The sequence below is a fragment of the Canis lupus genome, chromosome 6 (genome assembly GCF_048164855.1).
Source record: "Canis lupus baileyi chromosome 6, mCanLup2.hap1, whole genome shotgun sequence".
Lineage (NCBI taxonomy): Eukaryota > Metazoa > Chordata > Mammalia > Carnivora > Canidae > Canis > Canis lupus.
The window spans coordinates 80,623,272-80,637,351 of record NC_132843.1 but is presented as its reverse complement, the minus strand read 5'-3'; the positions used below and the strand labels follow the sequence as shown (position 1 = coordinate 80,637,351).

Here is a 14,080-nt window from a genome sequence, read left to right as displayed (position 1 = left end):
GGGACCTGGGGCAGGAGCTGGGGGCGGTGGCAGGGGGGCGGGGTGCTCTATCCCAGGATCCAGAGATCATGACCTGAGCTGAAGGCATGTGCCCCTAACGAGAAAATTAATTTCAAGTCCTTGAGCTTGGATTCTAGACTGAAAGGTGCTGTTGCTGATATTGCCTCTGATGCTCCTCTACAAAGTGACACTTATTTGTATATAGGCTTCCTGTTGGAGAATGCTCTGAAGATACTTTATGAGACCAGATGTGAATGATAACATTTTCTGTGCTAAAGTGAATTCCTGATGATGTGACCTAAACTTCATGCCTTGGGGTTCATAGGCTAGTAAATGAGGGCAGATGCAAAGGTTTTTTTCTTTGAGGGAATAAAATTATTTATGGACAATAGCTTAAAAAATAATGATCAGTAACTCCCAAAATGCCATCATCTCCTCGTTGTTGGTATTTTCCACATTGAAGTTTTCCCATTCATATTGATTGATCTTTCTGATTTGTTATAAGTAACTTGCCCCTAGATGAGACCTTTTGCCATGGTTCTCCATTATTAAGTTGAGGAACCCTTGGGGCTTGATTCTGGGCCATAGAGATAACATGAGTGAATCTGCACATTTGAGGACTCTCAATTTAAGGGAAAAGACAGATAATGTTTACACAGATTATGGCATGGTGGTGTGGTTTGACAGTGGTGTCAACAAGGTAGCTGACCTTTTAACTCTCTGGAGAATTAGAAAGGACCTATAGTGACCATTTGAACTAATAGGACTTGGAGCTCTAATAAGGAATACTTTTGGCAGATTTGGGGTGGAAGGGAGGAGGTACTCCGAGTAGAAGAGATTGTACTTGTGTGGTGGGTAGTGGTTTTCAAACTTCTGACTATATCTGAATCAATCCTGAATGGCAGGTGACAATACACTTGGCTGAATCTCACCCCCAGAGTTTCTTGGGTGTTGTTGATTTTTTTTTTTTAAGATTTTATTTGTTCATGAGAGACACAGAGAGAAGCAGAGACACAGGCAGAGGGAGAAGCAGGCTCCTCCGGGAGCCCAGTGTGGGACTTGATCCCTGAACCGTGGCAGGGAGCCGAAGGCAGACGCTCAGCCTTTGAGCTAACCAGGCGTCCCCAGAGTTTCTTGTTCTGTTGGTCTGGGTGGTGCTTGAGAATTGGCATTTCCAACAAGTTCCCAGTTGGTGTTGATACTGTTAGTCTGGGAACTACATTTTGAACAACTGTTGATGTAGAAAGATATATTGAAATGATATTTAATTATTTCGTAAATTCAATCTGAGGATTTGTGTGCGTGCCTAGATTAATAAGGATTTTTTAATTAAAAAGACTTTATTGAAAAAAAATTAAAAAAAAAGACTTTATTGAAATATAGTTCAATGAACTATACTTCAATAGTTCAAACTATTATTAGTTCAAACTGTATTAGTTCAAACTAATGACATCATTAGTTTCAGTTGTACATCATAGTGACTTGACAGTTTTATATATTGCAAAATGCTCACTACAGTAAGTGTAGTTATCATCTGTCACCAGGTAGTTATTGACTATATTCCCTATGCTCTACTTTCATCCTTGTGACTTCCTATTATTACTTTTTTTTTATAACTGGAAATTTGTACCTCTTAATCTCTTTCTGCCCATGCCCCCAATCCCCTCCTCTCTAGCAACCACCAGTTGGTTCTCTGTATTTGAGTCTGTTCCTGGTTTTGTTTTGTTTATTTAGATTACATAAAAATGAAATCATGATATTTTCTTTCTCTGACTTATTTAGCATAATACTCTCTGGGTCCATCCATGTTGTGAACAGCAAGATTTTTTTTTATGGCGGAATATTAATAATATACAAACATTCTTTTGTATATTTATACTACGTCTTTACTCCCACCTGTCAATGGACACTTAGATTGCTTCCATATCTTGGTCATTGTAAATAATGTTGCATTGAACACAGGGGTACACATATTTCCACAGTGACTGCACCAATTTACTTCCCACCAACAGTATACGAAGGTCCCCTTTTCTCCACATCCTCGCCAACACTTGTTGTCTTTTTGTTATTAGCCATTCTAATACATGAGCGAAGACCTCTCACTGTGGTTTTGATTTGCATTTTTTTTTTGATGATTAGGGACATTGAGCATCTTTTCATGTATCTGTTGGCCATCTGTATATCTTTTTTGGCAAAATGTCTATTCTTGTCTATTTTTCAATTCAATGATGATTATTGGTGTTGATTTAAATGAGTTCTTTATATATTCTGGATATTAACCCCTATTGGATATATCATTTGCAAATGTCTTTTCCCATTCAGTAGCTTGCCTTTTCATTTTTATTGATGGTTTGTTTCCTTTGCTGTGCAAAAGCTTTTAACTTGCTGTAGTCCCAAGAGTTTATTTTTGCTTGTTTCCCTTACCTAAGGAGACCTATCCAGAAAAATATTGCTAAGGTTGACATCCAAGAGATTGCTGCCTTAATACAGGTGTTTTTTTGAGTTGGGGTGGGAAAAGGAATTGTTGGAGGGAGGTAAGCTTGAGGGCTATAATAAGATCTCTTTATGGAATGACATACTTGAAAAACAGTGGAATTTCATTAATTGGTGGTAAAAGAATGCTATTTTGGTATAATAATATTAGAATACTCGTAATTGTAGTTATATTTAGATGTGTCCTAATCCTGGATGTAGCCAATTTTTATAGTAAAATCCATGTTTTCTATTTAGAGCCTAATCAACCCTCATAGTTTGGAATACTACTCCATCTTGTGGCCGAATAGAGTATCTCTATGATCATTCTACCATAATTCTTTTTGTTGGCTCACTTGTAATTAGAAGAAAGCTTCTCTTTCTGGAATATCATCTGATAGTCTGTGTCCAGATTGTCTTTCACGAATGTCACTAAAAATCCCCAATTTTTGTCTCTCTAGGTTTACAGAACTAATCAGTGTGCTGGGGAGTTTGTGATTACATTTCCAAGAGCCTACCACAGTGGTTTTAATCAAGGTTTTAATTTTGCTGAGGCTGTTAACTTCTGCACTGTCGATTGGGTATGTAATTATGACTTAGCCTTTTTGAATATATTGTTTTCCTACTGAAGTGTAGTATATGATACTTGAGAAGCTTTCATGTGTGTGGTTGCTTAAACCTGTTGCTCCTCAAATGGCTGGTCTACAAATTGATTACCATCCACAGTGGGGTAAAGCACTTGGCACCACATATCAAGCCTGTACTGACTAAGCACACTGCTCAGTTTAGCTGATAAGTTTTTCTTTTGTAAAAGTGAGACTTGATGAATAAATGAGTCTGTTGATTTACATTTTGGGAAAATTCAGTATCTCATTGCAAACTTGTAACAAAAAGTTCATTCAGTCTTAAGCCTATGTAACACTAGTTTAAATTTAATGTATAATACAGCAATTTTTAATGATGCATTTGGTTTTAGTTGTAAGGTGGAATTTTTATATTGGTATTAATACTTTTCTTTTACATAAAAAGATCTAGTTCAAGTGTGTGATGTTAAATTTAATGAATTATAACCTTGTTTCAGTGCTTTACTGAGTAATAGTACTACCTGTACCTGAAATTATTTTCCATTAAATAGTTTAGAGCATCGTTAATTCCCTGAAGCAGGTTTAAGTCAGCATTGTTATTTCAGGAAATGTGTAAATTCTCATGTCCAGTTAGATTGTACACTGAACATTGACACGTTGTTAATACATTGGGTTTTTTAAAAATGTCTTTATTAATCTCTATACCCAAAGTGGGGCTGGAACTCATGACCCTGAGATTGAGTTGCATGCTCTTTTGACTGAGCCAGCCAGGCACCATCATACATTGGGTTTTTTAAACTACTTTTTAATTAGATACCTGACATGCCAGAGCTTTGAGATGCAAAGGCTAGAAAAGGGCCAAGGCCTCTTAGAGTCTGGCTATAGGGTTGATAAATGTATTATGACCCAGAATATGCTCTTTGGTAATGTGATAATGATCAGAAGTCTTTGGAAATAAAAAGGAGAAAGAAAGATAAATGTCATGTATTATCCTCTGTCTTTTGAAACAGCTGCCATTAGGCCGACAGTGTGTGGAGCATTATCGCTTGCTTCATCGCTATTGTGTATTTTCCCACGATGAGATGATTTGCAAGATGGCTTCCAAGGCTGATGTACTAGATGTCGTAGTGGCTTCAACTGTTCAGAAAGATATGGCCATTATGATTGAGGATGAGAAAGCTTTAAGAGAAACTGTTCGTAAATTGGTAAGATTTCTGGAATCCCAATTGGTGTGTCTCTGGATATTACTTAGTAAAATTCTTAAATTAATCTCATTTTAAGAAGTCTTTTCTTAGGCTAATTTCCTTTAAGACCCATTTTGGAGATGCCTAGTGGCTCAGTGGTTGAGCGTCTGCCTTCGGCTCAAGGCGTGACCCCGGGGTCTGGGGATGGAGTCCCACATCGGGCTCCTTGCGAGGAGCCTGCTGCTTCTCCCTCTGCCTGTGTCTCTGCCTCTCTTTGTGTCTCTCTTGAATAAATATATAATATATTTGAAAAAGAAAAAGACCCATTCTGATAGATGTGTATTAATATCTCATTTTGGTTTTCATTTTCTCTAATGGCCACTGATTTACTGAACATCCTATCATGTATGTACTTATTTACTACTTGTGTATGTATCTCTTCAGTGAAGCGTCTGTTCATATATTTTGTTGCCCACCTCCTTTTTTTATTGGATTGTTGTGAGATTTCCATTCATTCTCTATGCCAGTCCTTTATCAAATGAGTGTTCTGCAAGTATTTTCTTTCAGTCAGTTGCTTATCTTTTTTTTTCTCAGAGCAGTGTCTTTCTAATTGATAGTTCAATTAAGCAGTTGTTTCTTTTATGCATTTTTTTTTTTTAAGATTTTATTCATGAGAGAGAGAGAGGCAGAGACAGGCAGAGGGAGGAGAAGCAGGCTCCATGCAAGGAGCCCTATGTGGGACTGGATCCTGGGACTCCAGGATCACGCCCTGGGCTGAAGGCAGGCTCAATCACTGAGCCCCCCAGGCGTCCCATCTTTTATGCATCTTTTTAGAGATTTTTTTATTTTAGAGAGGAAAGAGATTGGGGGAGGGACAGAGAGAGGGAGAGGATCTCAGGCAGACTCTCTGCTGAGGTGTGGCTCAATCTTCTGATCCTAGGATCATGACAGGAGCCAACCTGAGCCAAAACCAAGAGTTGGATGCTGTTAAGCCACCCAGGTGCCCCTGCATCTTTTTTATGTACCTAAGAAATCTTACCTAACCCAAAGTCACAAAGACCTTTTGTTTATTCATCTAGAATTTTTTAGTTTTAGGTTTTACATGTAAATCTTTAATCCATCTCAAGTAATTTTTATTTATGGTGCAATGTGTGGGTTGAGATTATTCTTTTTTTGCATAAGGATGTCTCATTGTGGGACGGACCCCTGGGTGGCTCAGTGGCTGAGCATCTGCCTTCATCTCAGGGCGTGACCCCGGGGTCCTGGGATCGAGTCCCGCATCAGACTCCTTGCATGGAACTTGCTTCTCCCCCTGCCTATGTCTCTGAAAAAATAAATAAAATATTAAAAAAAAAAAAAAGATGTCTCATTGTTTTAGCACCATTTCTTGAGAAGACCATTCTTTTTCCTTTAAAATGCCTTGGCACTTTGGTGTTGAAAATCAATTCACCGCATATAAATGGGTCTATTGCTAAACTCTGTTTTATTCTCTTAACTTATGCATTTATTCTCTTGCTGTTGCTATATGATCTTGATTACTATACCTTTGTAATAAGGCTTGAAATGAGATAGTGTGTGTTCTCCAATTCATTTACTTTAAAAATTGGTTTGGCTATTTTAGTTCCTTTGCTTTCCATATAAATTTGAGAATTGGCTTACTGATTTCTACCAAAAGCCCTGTTAGGATTTCACAGGGACTCCATTAAATCCATGAATATAATTGGGAGAATTGGTATCTTAACAATGTTGACTCTTCCAATTCATGGACATCATATATCTACCATTTATTTAAGTCTTCTTGAGTTCTTTCATTTTTTTGTGGATTGCAGCATATGGATCTTAACACATATTTTCTTGGGTTTATAGTTAAATATTTTGTTTTTTGGTACCATTATAAATGATACCTTAAAATTTTTTATTTCAAATGGTTATTGCTAGTATTTATAAATATAATTGACTTCTGTATATTGACTTTTTATGTCCTGCAACCTTGCTAAACTCAGTAGTTCTGTTAGCTTTTTTTGTGCTGTTTTGGGACAGTGGTATCTGCAAAAAGAGTCACATTGGATTTTTTTCTTTTTTTTTTTTTAGTGTGACTTTTTTAGATATAACTCTTGAATGTTGGCTCTCTGAAGCCTTTTATGGACCAACAGCAAGCTTATTCACTTTCTCCTTATATTTTATAGTTAGGGAAAACAATGCCCAGAGGGTACGGTTTAGGTGTCTTAACATGGCCTTATATCAATAATGGTAACTCATTTGTGGAACTTTGAGTAAATTTTTTTCCAAATGTGGAAATTGAGAAATTAAAGTTGAGTGAGATGTATATGATTCATTCTCAACTAAGAACCATAAAATTGGTCTTTAATCTTAGTTTAAAGTAAAATTACAACCATTTTTATCTCGAAGTCCTTTTTAATGATCAGTTCCAGTTTAAAAGGAAAATTCATTGATTAGCGGTTTCCTTACTCTCCTCTGTCTTTGTTGGTTCATGTCATCAGCAGGAAGTAAAATGGTCAAAAGGTTAAAATACAGAATAAAACAGTAAAACAGAGGAGCTTGCTTGGTGGTTCATAAAGTGACTTGATCAGATTCTGGCATTCTCACAGTTAGATTTGGGTCCAGTTTTAGATAAGGAGAAAAGGTGGTCAAAGCTTGATCTTTCAATGACAAAACGTATATCCTAGGGAGCGTTCTTTAGCTGTTGCAAACTACAGTTTGAAATTTACTGGTTTAAGATCTCATTTTTCTTGACATTGTTTCAATTAGGAAATGCTTTATTATGACTTTAGTGTCTTGTACATATTTCTAACATTTTCAGATAAATAATACCCTTTAGGTAACTTTATGTGTGAAAGCTAATTGACTACTCAGCATCTACCCCTCAATAATCCCTTCATGATAATCTTCTCATCTTTCTTTTTTATTTTTATTCTTTTTATGGATTCTCTAGTGGTATAACTCTGAAGTCCTATATAATATTTCCTCTGAAGTAGAAAGTATATACAGTTCTTTTGCTCTTATCATCTATACCCAAAGTGTGGATAGGGCCAATTTGGAGTAGCACAAAGAGCAAAATAAATCTTAGTAGTTTACAGTCCTATTAATAACTATTTTCATACTGACCAAAACGGCCAAACATAAGGATCTACCTTGTCCGAAAAGAGGTTCTCCCCAAACAAGTGAGGTAGTTTACCTGACCATATTTGCTGCTAGATCATTGTTAGTTTGTATTCCACATATGCACTCTTATTTTGGTGGGGCTCCCCCATACTCCCCCACCCGTTTTTTTTTTTTTTTTCCCCTAAACTCAACTGTTATGTGTTTGGGGGACTGATGGATTATATTATCCTTTGGAGGTCTCTAAAGTATACTTTATTCTAGGGAGTAATTGATTCGGAAAGAATGGATTTTGAGCTGTTACCGGATGATGAGCGTCAGTGTATAAAATGTAAAACCACATGCTTCATGTCTGCCATCTCCTGTTCTTGTAAACCTGGCCTGCTTGTTTGCCTGCATCATGTAAAAGAATTGTGTTCCTGTCCTCCTTATAAATATAAACTGAGGTGAGTAGAAAGAATAACCTTTTCTATGGAAAACCCTAAATCTTTAATAAAGTGATATTTCTATTCTAGGGTTGAAATACTGAGCATAAAATGTATGATTTTTTCCAAACCCAAATATCTCAAAACTAAGTCTGCTATCCTGTTGCCAGGTATAGATACACTCTGGATGATCTCTACCCCATGATGAATGCACTGAAGCTTCGCGCAGAATCTTATAATGAATGGGCCCTGAATGTGAATGAAGCTTTGGAGGCAAAGATTAACAAAAAGAAAAGTATGTGGTATACAGTGTGGCTTGGTGATTGGCAAATTGGGACTGATCATAATGTAGCTAACATAGTTATCAACAAACAGATTACTTGAAACAATCTGACTCTGTCCTTGTTTAGTTCCCCCATTTTCAGCCAGGCTTTTGGAGAGTTAGCAGAGAAAGTTTTAAAGCCATGAGTGGGTTAGGCAGATACCCTATATCAGAGGAAAATCTTGATGTACAGGATCGTGTTTTTTGTAACAAAGATCATCTTGTTAGAAAATGGAATGACCTTTACACCTCTGGTCTCAGAAACAATATTTTACGTTTTATATAGAATGTTAGAAAAACCTTTTTTAAAACCTAAATCTTAAGATAAAGGTAGCATGTTACTAAATTAGGGGTCTCTGGTTTAATCACTTTTTTGTTTGATTACTTTTTAGTGCTAATCAATGTCACAGTTTCTGTCTTTTGTTATTACCTCGAAAGTTAAAACTCCTTTCCCATCATTTACAAAGTGCAAGAGAAAGGAGTGGTATGTGCAACAATGAGGATCCGCATTTGCCTTGTTTTGACAAGTCCATTGTTTTCCATCTCTGAAACATTTCCACGTTGAAGAGCAACTCTAGGCACTTGTTTAAAACACTCTAAAGGGGTGCCTGGCTGGTTGAGTTGGAAGAGCATGCGACTCTTCATCTTAGGGTCATGAGTTTGATCCCCACATTTGGGTATGGAAATTACATAAAAATAAATAAAACTTAAAAAGTAAATAAATAAAAGTAAAAGCCTCTACCCTTGCCCAAAAAAGACCAATCAAGGGAACAAATTTATTAATAATCATACTTTAGATAAGGTATAAAAGCAAACTCTCCTCCTATATTTTATACCACTCATAATAAACATAATGATAACAGAAAAGATTACCTTTTCTTTATTCCTAGGCCTTGTCAGCTTTAAGGCTTTAATTGAAGAATCCGAAATGAAGAAATTCCCAGACAATGATCTTTTGCGTCACCTTCGCTTAGTCACACAGGATGCAGAGAAGTGTGCCTCTGTTGCACAACAGCTGCTTAATGGCAAAAGGCAAACTAGGTATATACTTCTGTTTGAGTTTGGACTCTTTGGTGGCTAAACTTTGAAACCTTTTGTGACTGGTTTTTCCTTCTGTCCTGTATTCCTGTGACATTGAATCTGGGAATGGTGAAAATATCATGTTCTCATGGCTTCCTTGGGCCTTTGTTTTTATAGATACCGATCTGGTGGAGGAAAATCCCAAAATCAATTGACAGTGAATGAGCTCCGACAGTTTGTGACACAGCTGTATGCTCTTCCATGTGTCCTCAGTCAAACACCTTTGCTAAAGGTAACGCTTACAGAGGGATGTGTGGGAAAGTACTTTGGTAATCCTATATTTTGTAAATAAATTCAATTGACATGTTAAGTCATCTTCTTGGGTGGTTAATTTATACAAACATTTGCAGATGTTTTTAATACCTATGGAGTGTTTTTTGGTATATATGTATAAAGAGACTGTAATAGGCCTACAAAGGAGAGAGAGAAAGTTGGAAGTTTTTACCTTGAAAGTAACCACTTGCAGTTGGTAAAAGGTCTGTTATAGTCACTTTGTTTAGCTGTCAGTTGGCTTATATATTATCTCATTTACCCATACTATTGCTAAAATCCTATGAGAGGGAAGAGGGTCACATTGAATATGTATTGAAGATTTTGAGTATGAAAGAATCCAAATTACTAAAATAAGTATTTTGATACAACAACCTGTGTTTTTTTAGGATCTTTTGAACCGTGTAGAAGATTTCCAACAGCATAGCCAGAAATTGCTCTCTGAGGAAATGCCCAGTGCTGCTGAGCTGCAAGACTTGCTAGATGTCAGCTTTGAATTTGATGTTGAACTTCCACAGCTTGCTGAGATGCGTACCCGTCTGGAGCAGGCCCGTTGGCTAGAAGAGGTGCAACAAGCTTGCCTAGACCCCAGCTCCCTTACATTAGATGATATGAGACGTCTCATAGACCTAGGGGTGGGTCTGGCCCCATATTCAGCCGTGGAAAAAGCAATGGCCCGACTTCAGGAACTGCTCACAGTGTCAGAGCATTGGGATGACAAAGCCAAGAGTCTTCTCAAGGCCAGGTAAAAAACCAAATCTACCTTTCTCTTGGGGAAGGTTGAGTGATATGTCCATCTGAGAGCACTAGAGCACAGTGATTGGTATGTGACCAATGTCCAGAAGCTGCAGCTGAAAGTGTAGAACACATGTAGAAGTAGCTGAGATGTTTGGAATTGCTTTGGAACTTAGGTAAAAGAATATTAATTTTTTTTGTACTTTACTGATTATGAAATGAATGATTCAAGTGGAATTGCCTTTTCTAGAGTTGTTTTAATGAAATTTCTTTGGACCCCAATGATACCATCTTTGAGAGAAGAAAAAAGTTTTACAAACAAGTGGAAAACCATTTCAACCCACAGTTAATAAATAAGTTCCCAAGGAGTCTTGAAAATGTCTGAAAGTTAATATGCACCGTTCTATAAAATGAAGATAGCCAGTAATTACCATCAGAAATAGGAATGTACATTTTTGTTGTTTCTTTGTGATTCAGGACATCTTACTTGTGTTGGAGAGATTTAATTGGACTCAGGCAAACTATCTGAGGGGAGAAAGATCAGTCGCTCCCTTAATTTTGCTTTCGTCTGACAGCTCTTCATTAGTCTGATGGACAACATAAAGTACAAAAACAATACATGGTTAACAGACATACTTTTGTAATCCTAAAATAGTGGTCATTGAGCAAAGAGCACATTTTTTGATACTATGCTTTTGGAATGTTGCTATCCTAGAGAACTTAAGTTTTCTTAGTGAAACTATATGAATTTTGACAGTATATGTAATTCAATACAGTAAATAATCATTAAGTTACCTTCTGCGAATGAAAAGTCTGTGGTTATAGCAGCATAAAATCAGGAATAAGCAGAACTTAAATACTGAGTCATTTCCTTTATTTTAGAGGCTTTTAAATTGTACGCATGTATTTGAAACTCGTTAACTTGATACCTAATAGTTACTGACTTTTAAAAAATTATTTATACAGAATTTCCTTTGAAATGGTTTTTCTGGTTTCTTTAGTAAACCTTAAGAAAAATGAACCACCATGTAAAATGTTAAGTAGTTCTTATATTTCATTTTTTTAGACCTCGGCATTCATTGAACAGCCTTGCTACGGCAGTTAAGGAGATTGAGGAGATCCCCGCATATCTGCCAAATGGTGTAGCTCTGAAAGACTCGGTGCAGAGAGCCAGGGACTGGCTTCAGGATGTAGAGGCCCTGCAGGTTGGTTTAAGAAAAAAGTGTCTTGAGTGTATAAGTGCATCTATGAAAAGCAATAATTAAAAAATGATAAAGGAGGGTACTGTGTTGGATCACACCACACAGATTCGGTGTTTTCGGTTGGCCAAATCAAAAATTTTGTTCAATCTTATGTAGATATACTCACCCATCTATTATCCTGACCAGTTGGCTCAAATATTTAAAGTTTAGATAAGTCAACCAACTTTCTCTGGGAGTTTGGGATCCTCTCTGAACAAACTTGAGTTACTTGGTTAAGGATCAAAGAAAAAGCTAAAGATGGAAGTTGTGGGAGAAAGGTAGTTTCTAAATCTTTGAGTACAGTTGTCTCTTGTTGGCTTAACAACTTAGAGAACAGATAATCAAGAGTAGCACATTTAGTGAATCTGGTTACATGATTACAATGAGAATGTAGGCCCAAAGGCCCAGAATCTTTCACGATGTAGTGACTTAAAAAAAAAAAAAAATGGAAAAAAAAAAAAATGCCTCCCCACCCCTACAAAAGAAATGAAACTTAAGTTCCAAAGTAATTAGCACTAAGTATATATGATCCTATGTTAGATGTCCTACCTGATGACTTGCCCATACATTATAAAAGGAGTTAAATTTGCTTGTAGCATTATTAAGGTACAGACCAAATTCATTCTGTGATTTACCCGGTTGTAGCTAGATAATGTCATTTGAAAAGTTGGTGGGGAGTGTCTATATCTTTGTACTCATTGTAAATCAGTAGATGTTATGGACCTATTGAGAAAAAAGATCTTTGAATTATTTAATGGGCTAGGTTTTTAAAAATTTAGTTGATCTCATTCTTGAGTCTCAAGTTCTGTTTTGTTGAAGCCATTGGATTTTTAAAAGATTTTATTTATTTATTTGAGAGCAAGAAAGTGCAGGGACATGTGAAAGAACACGAGCATGGGGGAGAGGGAGGCTCCCCCCCGCCCCGCCCCTGCCGCCCAGAGCAGGGAGCCCAGTGTGGGACTCAGTCCTGGAACCCTGGGATCATGACCTGAGGCGAAGGCAGATGCTTAACTGACTGAGCCACCCAGGTGTCCAAAGCCATTGGATTCTAAGAATAAAAAATATTATCTTGTTTCTTAAAAAAAAAAAAAAAAAAAATTATCTGGTTTTCTAAATATTTGTCTAAGTAGTGCTAATTGATTAATTTTGCTAACAAGAAATGGCAGATCAGACAGTTTTAGCCAGTTGTTTACAACAAAACATCTGGTTGTCTATTATAGTTAAAAGAGAAGAGAAGGGCAGCCCGGGTGGCTCAGCAGTTTAGTGCTGCCCATCAGCCCAGGGCGTGATCCTGGAGACCCAAGATCAAGTCCCACATCAGCCTCCCTGTATGGAACCTGCTTTTCCCTCTGCCTGTGGCTCTGCCTCTCTCTGGGTCTCTCATGAATAAATGAATAAAATCTTTAAAGAAAGGGGGGGAGAAGATATTATTGTTTGATAAATAATATTACATAATTAAGGAGTAAACTCCAGTTAGCCAGAGAACAAACCAAGGGAAGTATTTACTGTGTCCATAAACTTTTTTTTTTATTCATGAGAGACCCAGAGAGAGAGTGAGGCAGAGACACAGGCAGAGGGAGAAGCAGGCTCCCTGCAGAGGGAGCCCAATGTGGGACTTGATCCCAGGACCCTGGGGTCACACCCTGAGCCAAAGGCAGATGCTCAACTGCTGAGCCACCCAGGCATCCTGATAAACTTCTTTTTTTTTCCCAGTAAACTTTCTTAATAAGAGTTTTAGATATAGGCTCTTGTTAATGGTAGTTGGAACTATAGTGATTAGTTTTGGTCATGTCATAGGCCCCCTTTTCACTTATGATTGCTAGCAGCCGGAAAGGTGAGGTGAGGTCTTTGCAATAAGGAGAGATAAGCATGTGAAATCAGAAAGAGCACATATTTCTGGATAGGCTTATTCTGTTCATATTTTGTAAGGTATTTACTACTTAGGTAATGTGTTTTCAGTAGTGCCCATAGGGACGAAAAGCAAGTTTTGGTCCATTCCTGAAATAATAGCCTGGTGTTTACTTGCATCATATACTAAAGGACTAATGGAGAAATATAACTGACAACATGGAGCCTCTTCATATTTAGTGGATTATGTATTTTGCAATGTTATTCAGTATTCTGCTTCACACATAGGGAGTATTCCATTTATTTCTAAATTAAATATTAAAGATCGCATGTATTTTTTTTTTTTTAAAGATTTTATTTATTTATTCATGATAGTCACAGAGAGAGAGAGAGAGAGAGAGAGGCAGAGACACAGGCAGAGGGAGAAGCAGGCTCCATGCACCGGGAGCCCGATGTGGGATTGGATCCCGGGTCTCCAGGATCGCGCCCTGGGCCAAAGGCAGGCGCCAAACCGCTGCGCCACCCAGGGATCCCCGATCGCATGTATTTTATGAGTCATCTTTTTTAAGTTTCTAGTAGAAACGCCCTTATAGATCTGATTCTGTAAGAATAAATATCAAAAGCAGTAAAACATCAGGTTCCCAGTCTATATTCAGTTTTCCCCAATTTTCCCAAAAATGTCCCTTCTGGTTGTTTATCTAGTCCATGACCACGTGTTGCCCCTAAATGACATACGTCTTTAAGTTTCTTTGAATCTTGTGGTGTTTTCTTCCCTACCTCCTTTCTTTCATGTCACTGT

General features: G+C 37.3%; 1 protein-coding gene across 9 annotated transcripts in view; it reads left to right on the top strand.

Annotated features, from left to right (window-relative positions):
* The window catches only part of KDM5B (lysine demethylase 5B), a 90,109-nt gene that overhangs the window by 53,384 nt on the left and 22,645 nt on the right, over nt 1-14,080 (top strand). For all 9 annotated transcript variants that reach the window (XR_012033385.1, XM_072831445.1, XM_072831441.1 and 6 more), the window contains exons 13-20: nt 2,934-3,053; nt 4,067-4,261; nt 7,625-7,806; nt 7,956-8,080; nt 8,998-9,148; nt 9,305-9,419; nt 9,847-10,202; nt 11,259-11,397. Coding sequence is in view for 8 of the 9 variants with exons in the window: in XM_072831445.1 (XP_072687546.1) it covers nt 2,934-3,053; nt 4,067-4,261; nt 7,625-7,806; nt 7,956-8,080; nt 8,998-9,148; nt 9,305-9,419; nt 9,847-10,202; nt 11,259-11,397 (1,383 nt within the window). In the remaining variant the exon portion in view is untranslated. The remainder of the gene's footprint in view (nt 1-2,933; nt 3,054-4,066; nt 4,262-7,624; nt 7,807-7,955; nt 8,081-8,997; nt 9,149-9,304; nt 9,420-9,846; nt 10,203-11,258; nt 11,398-14,080) is intronic.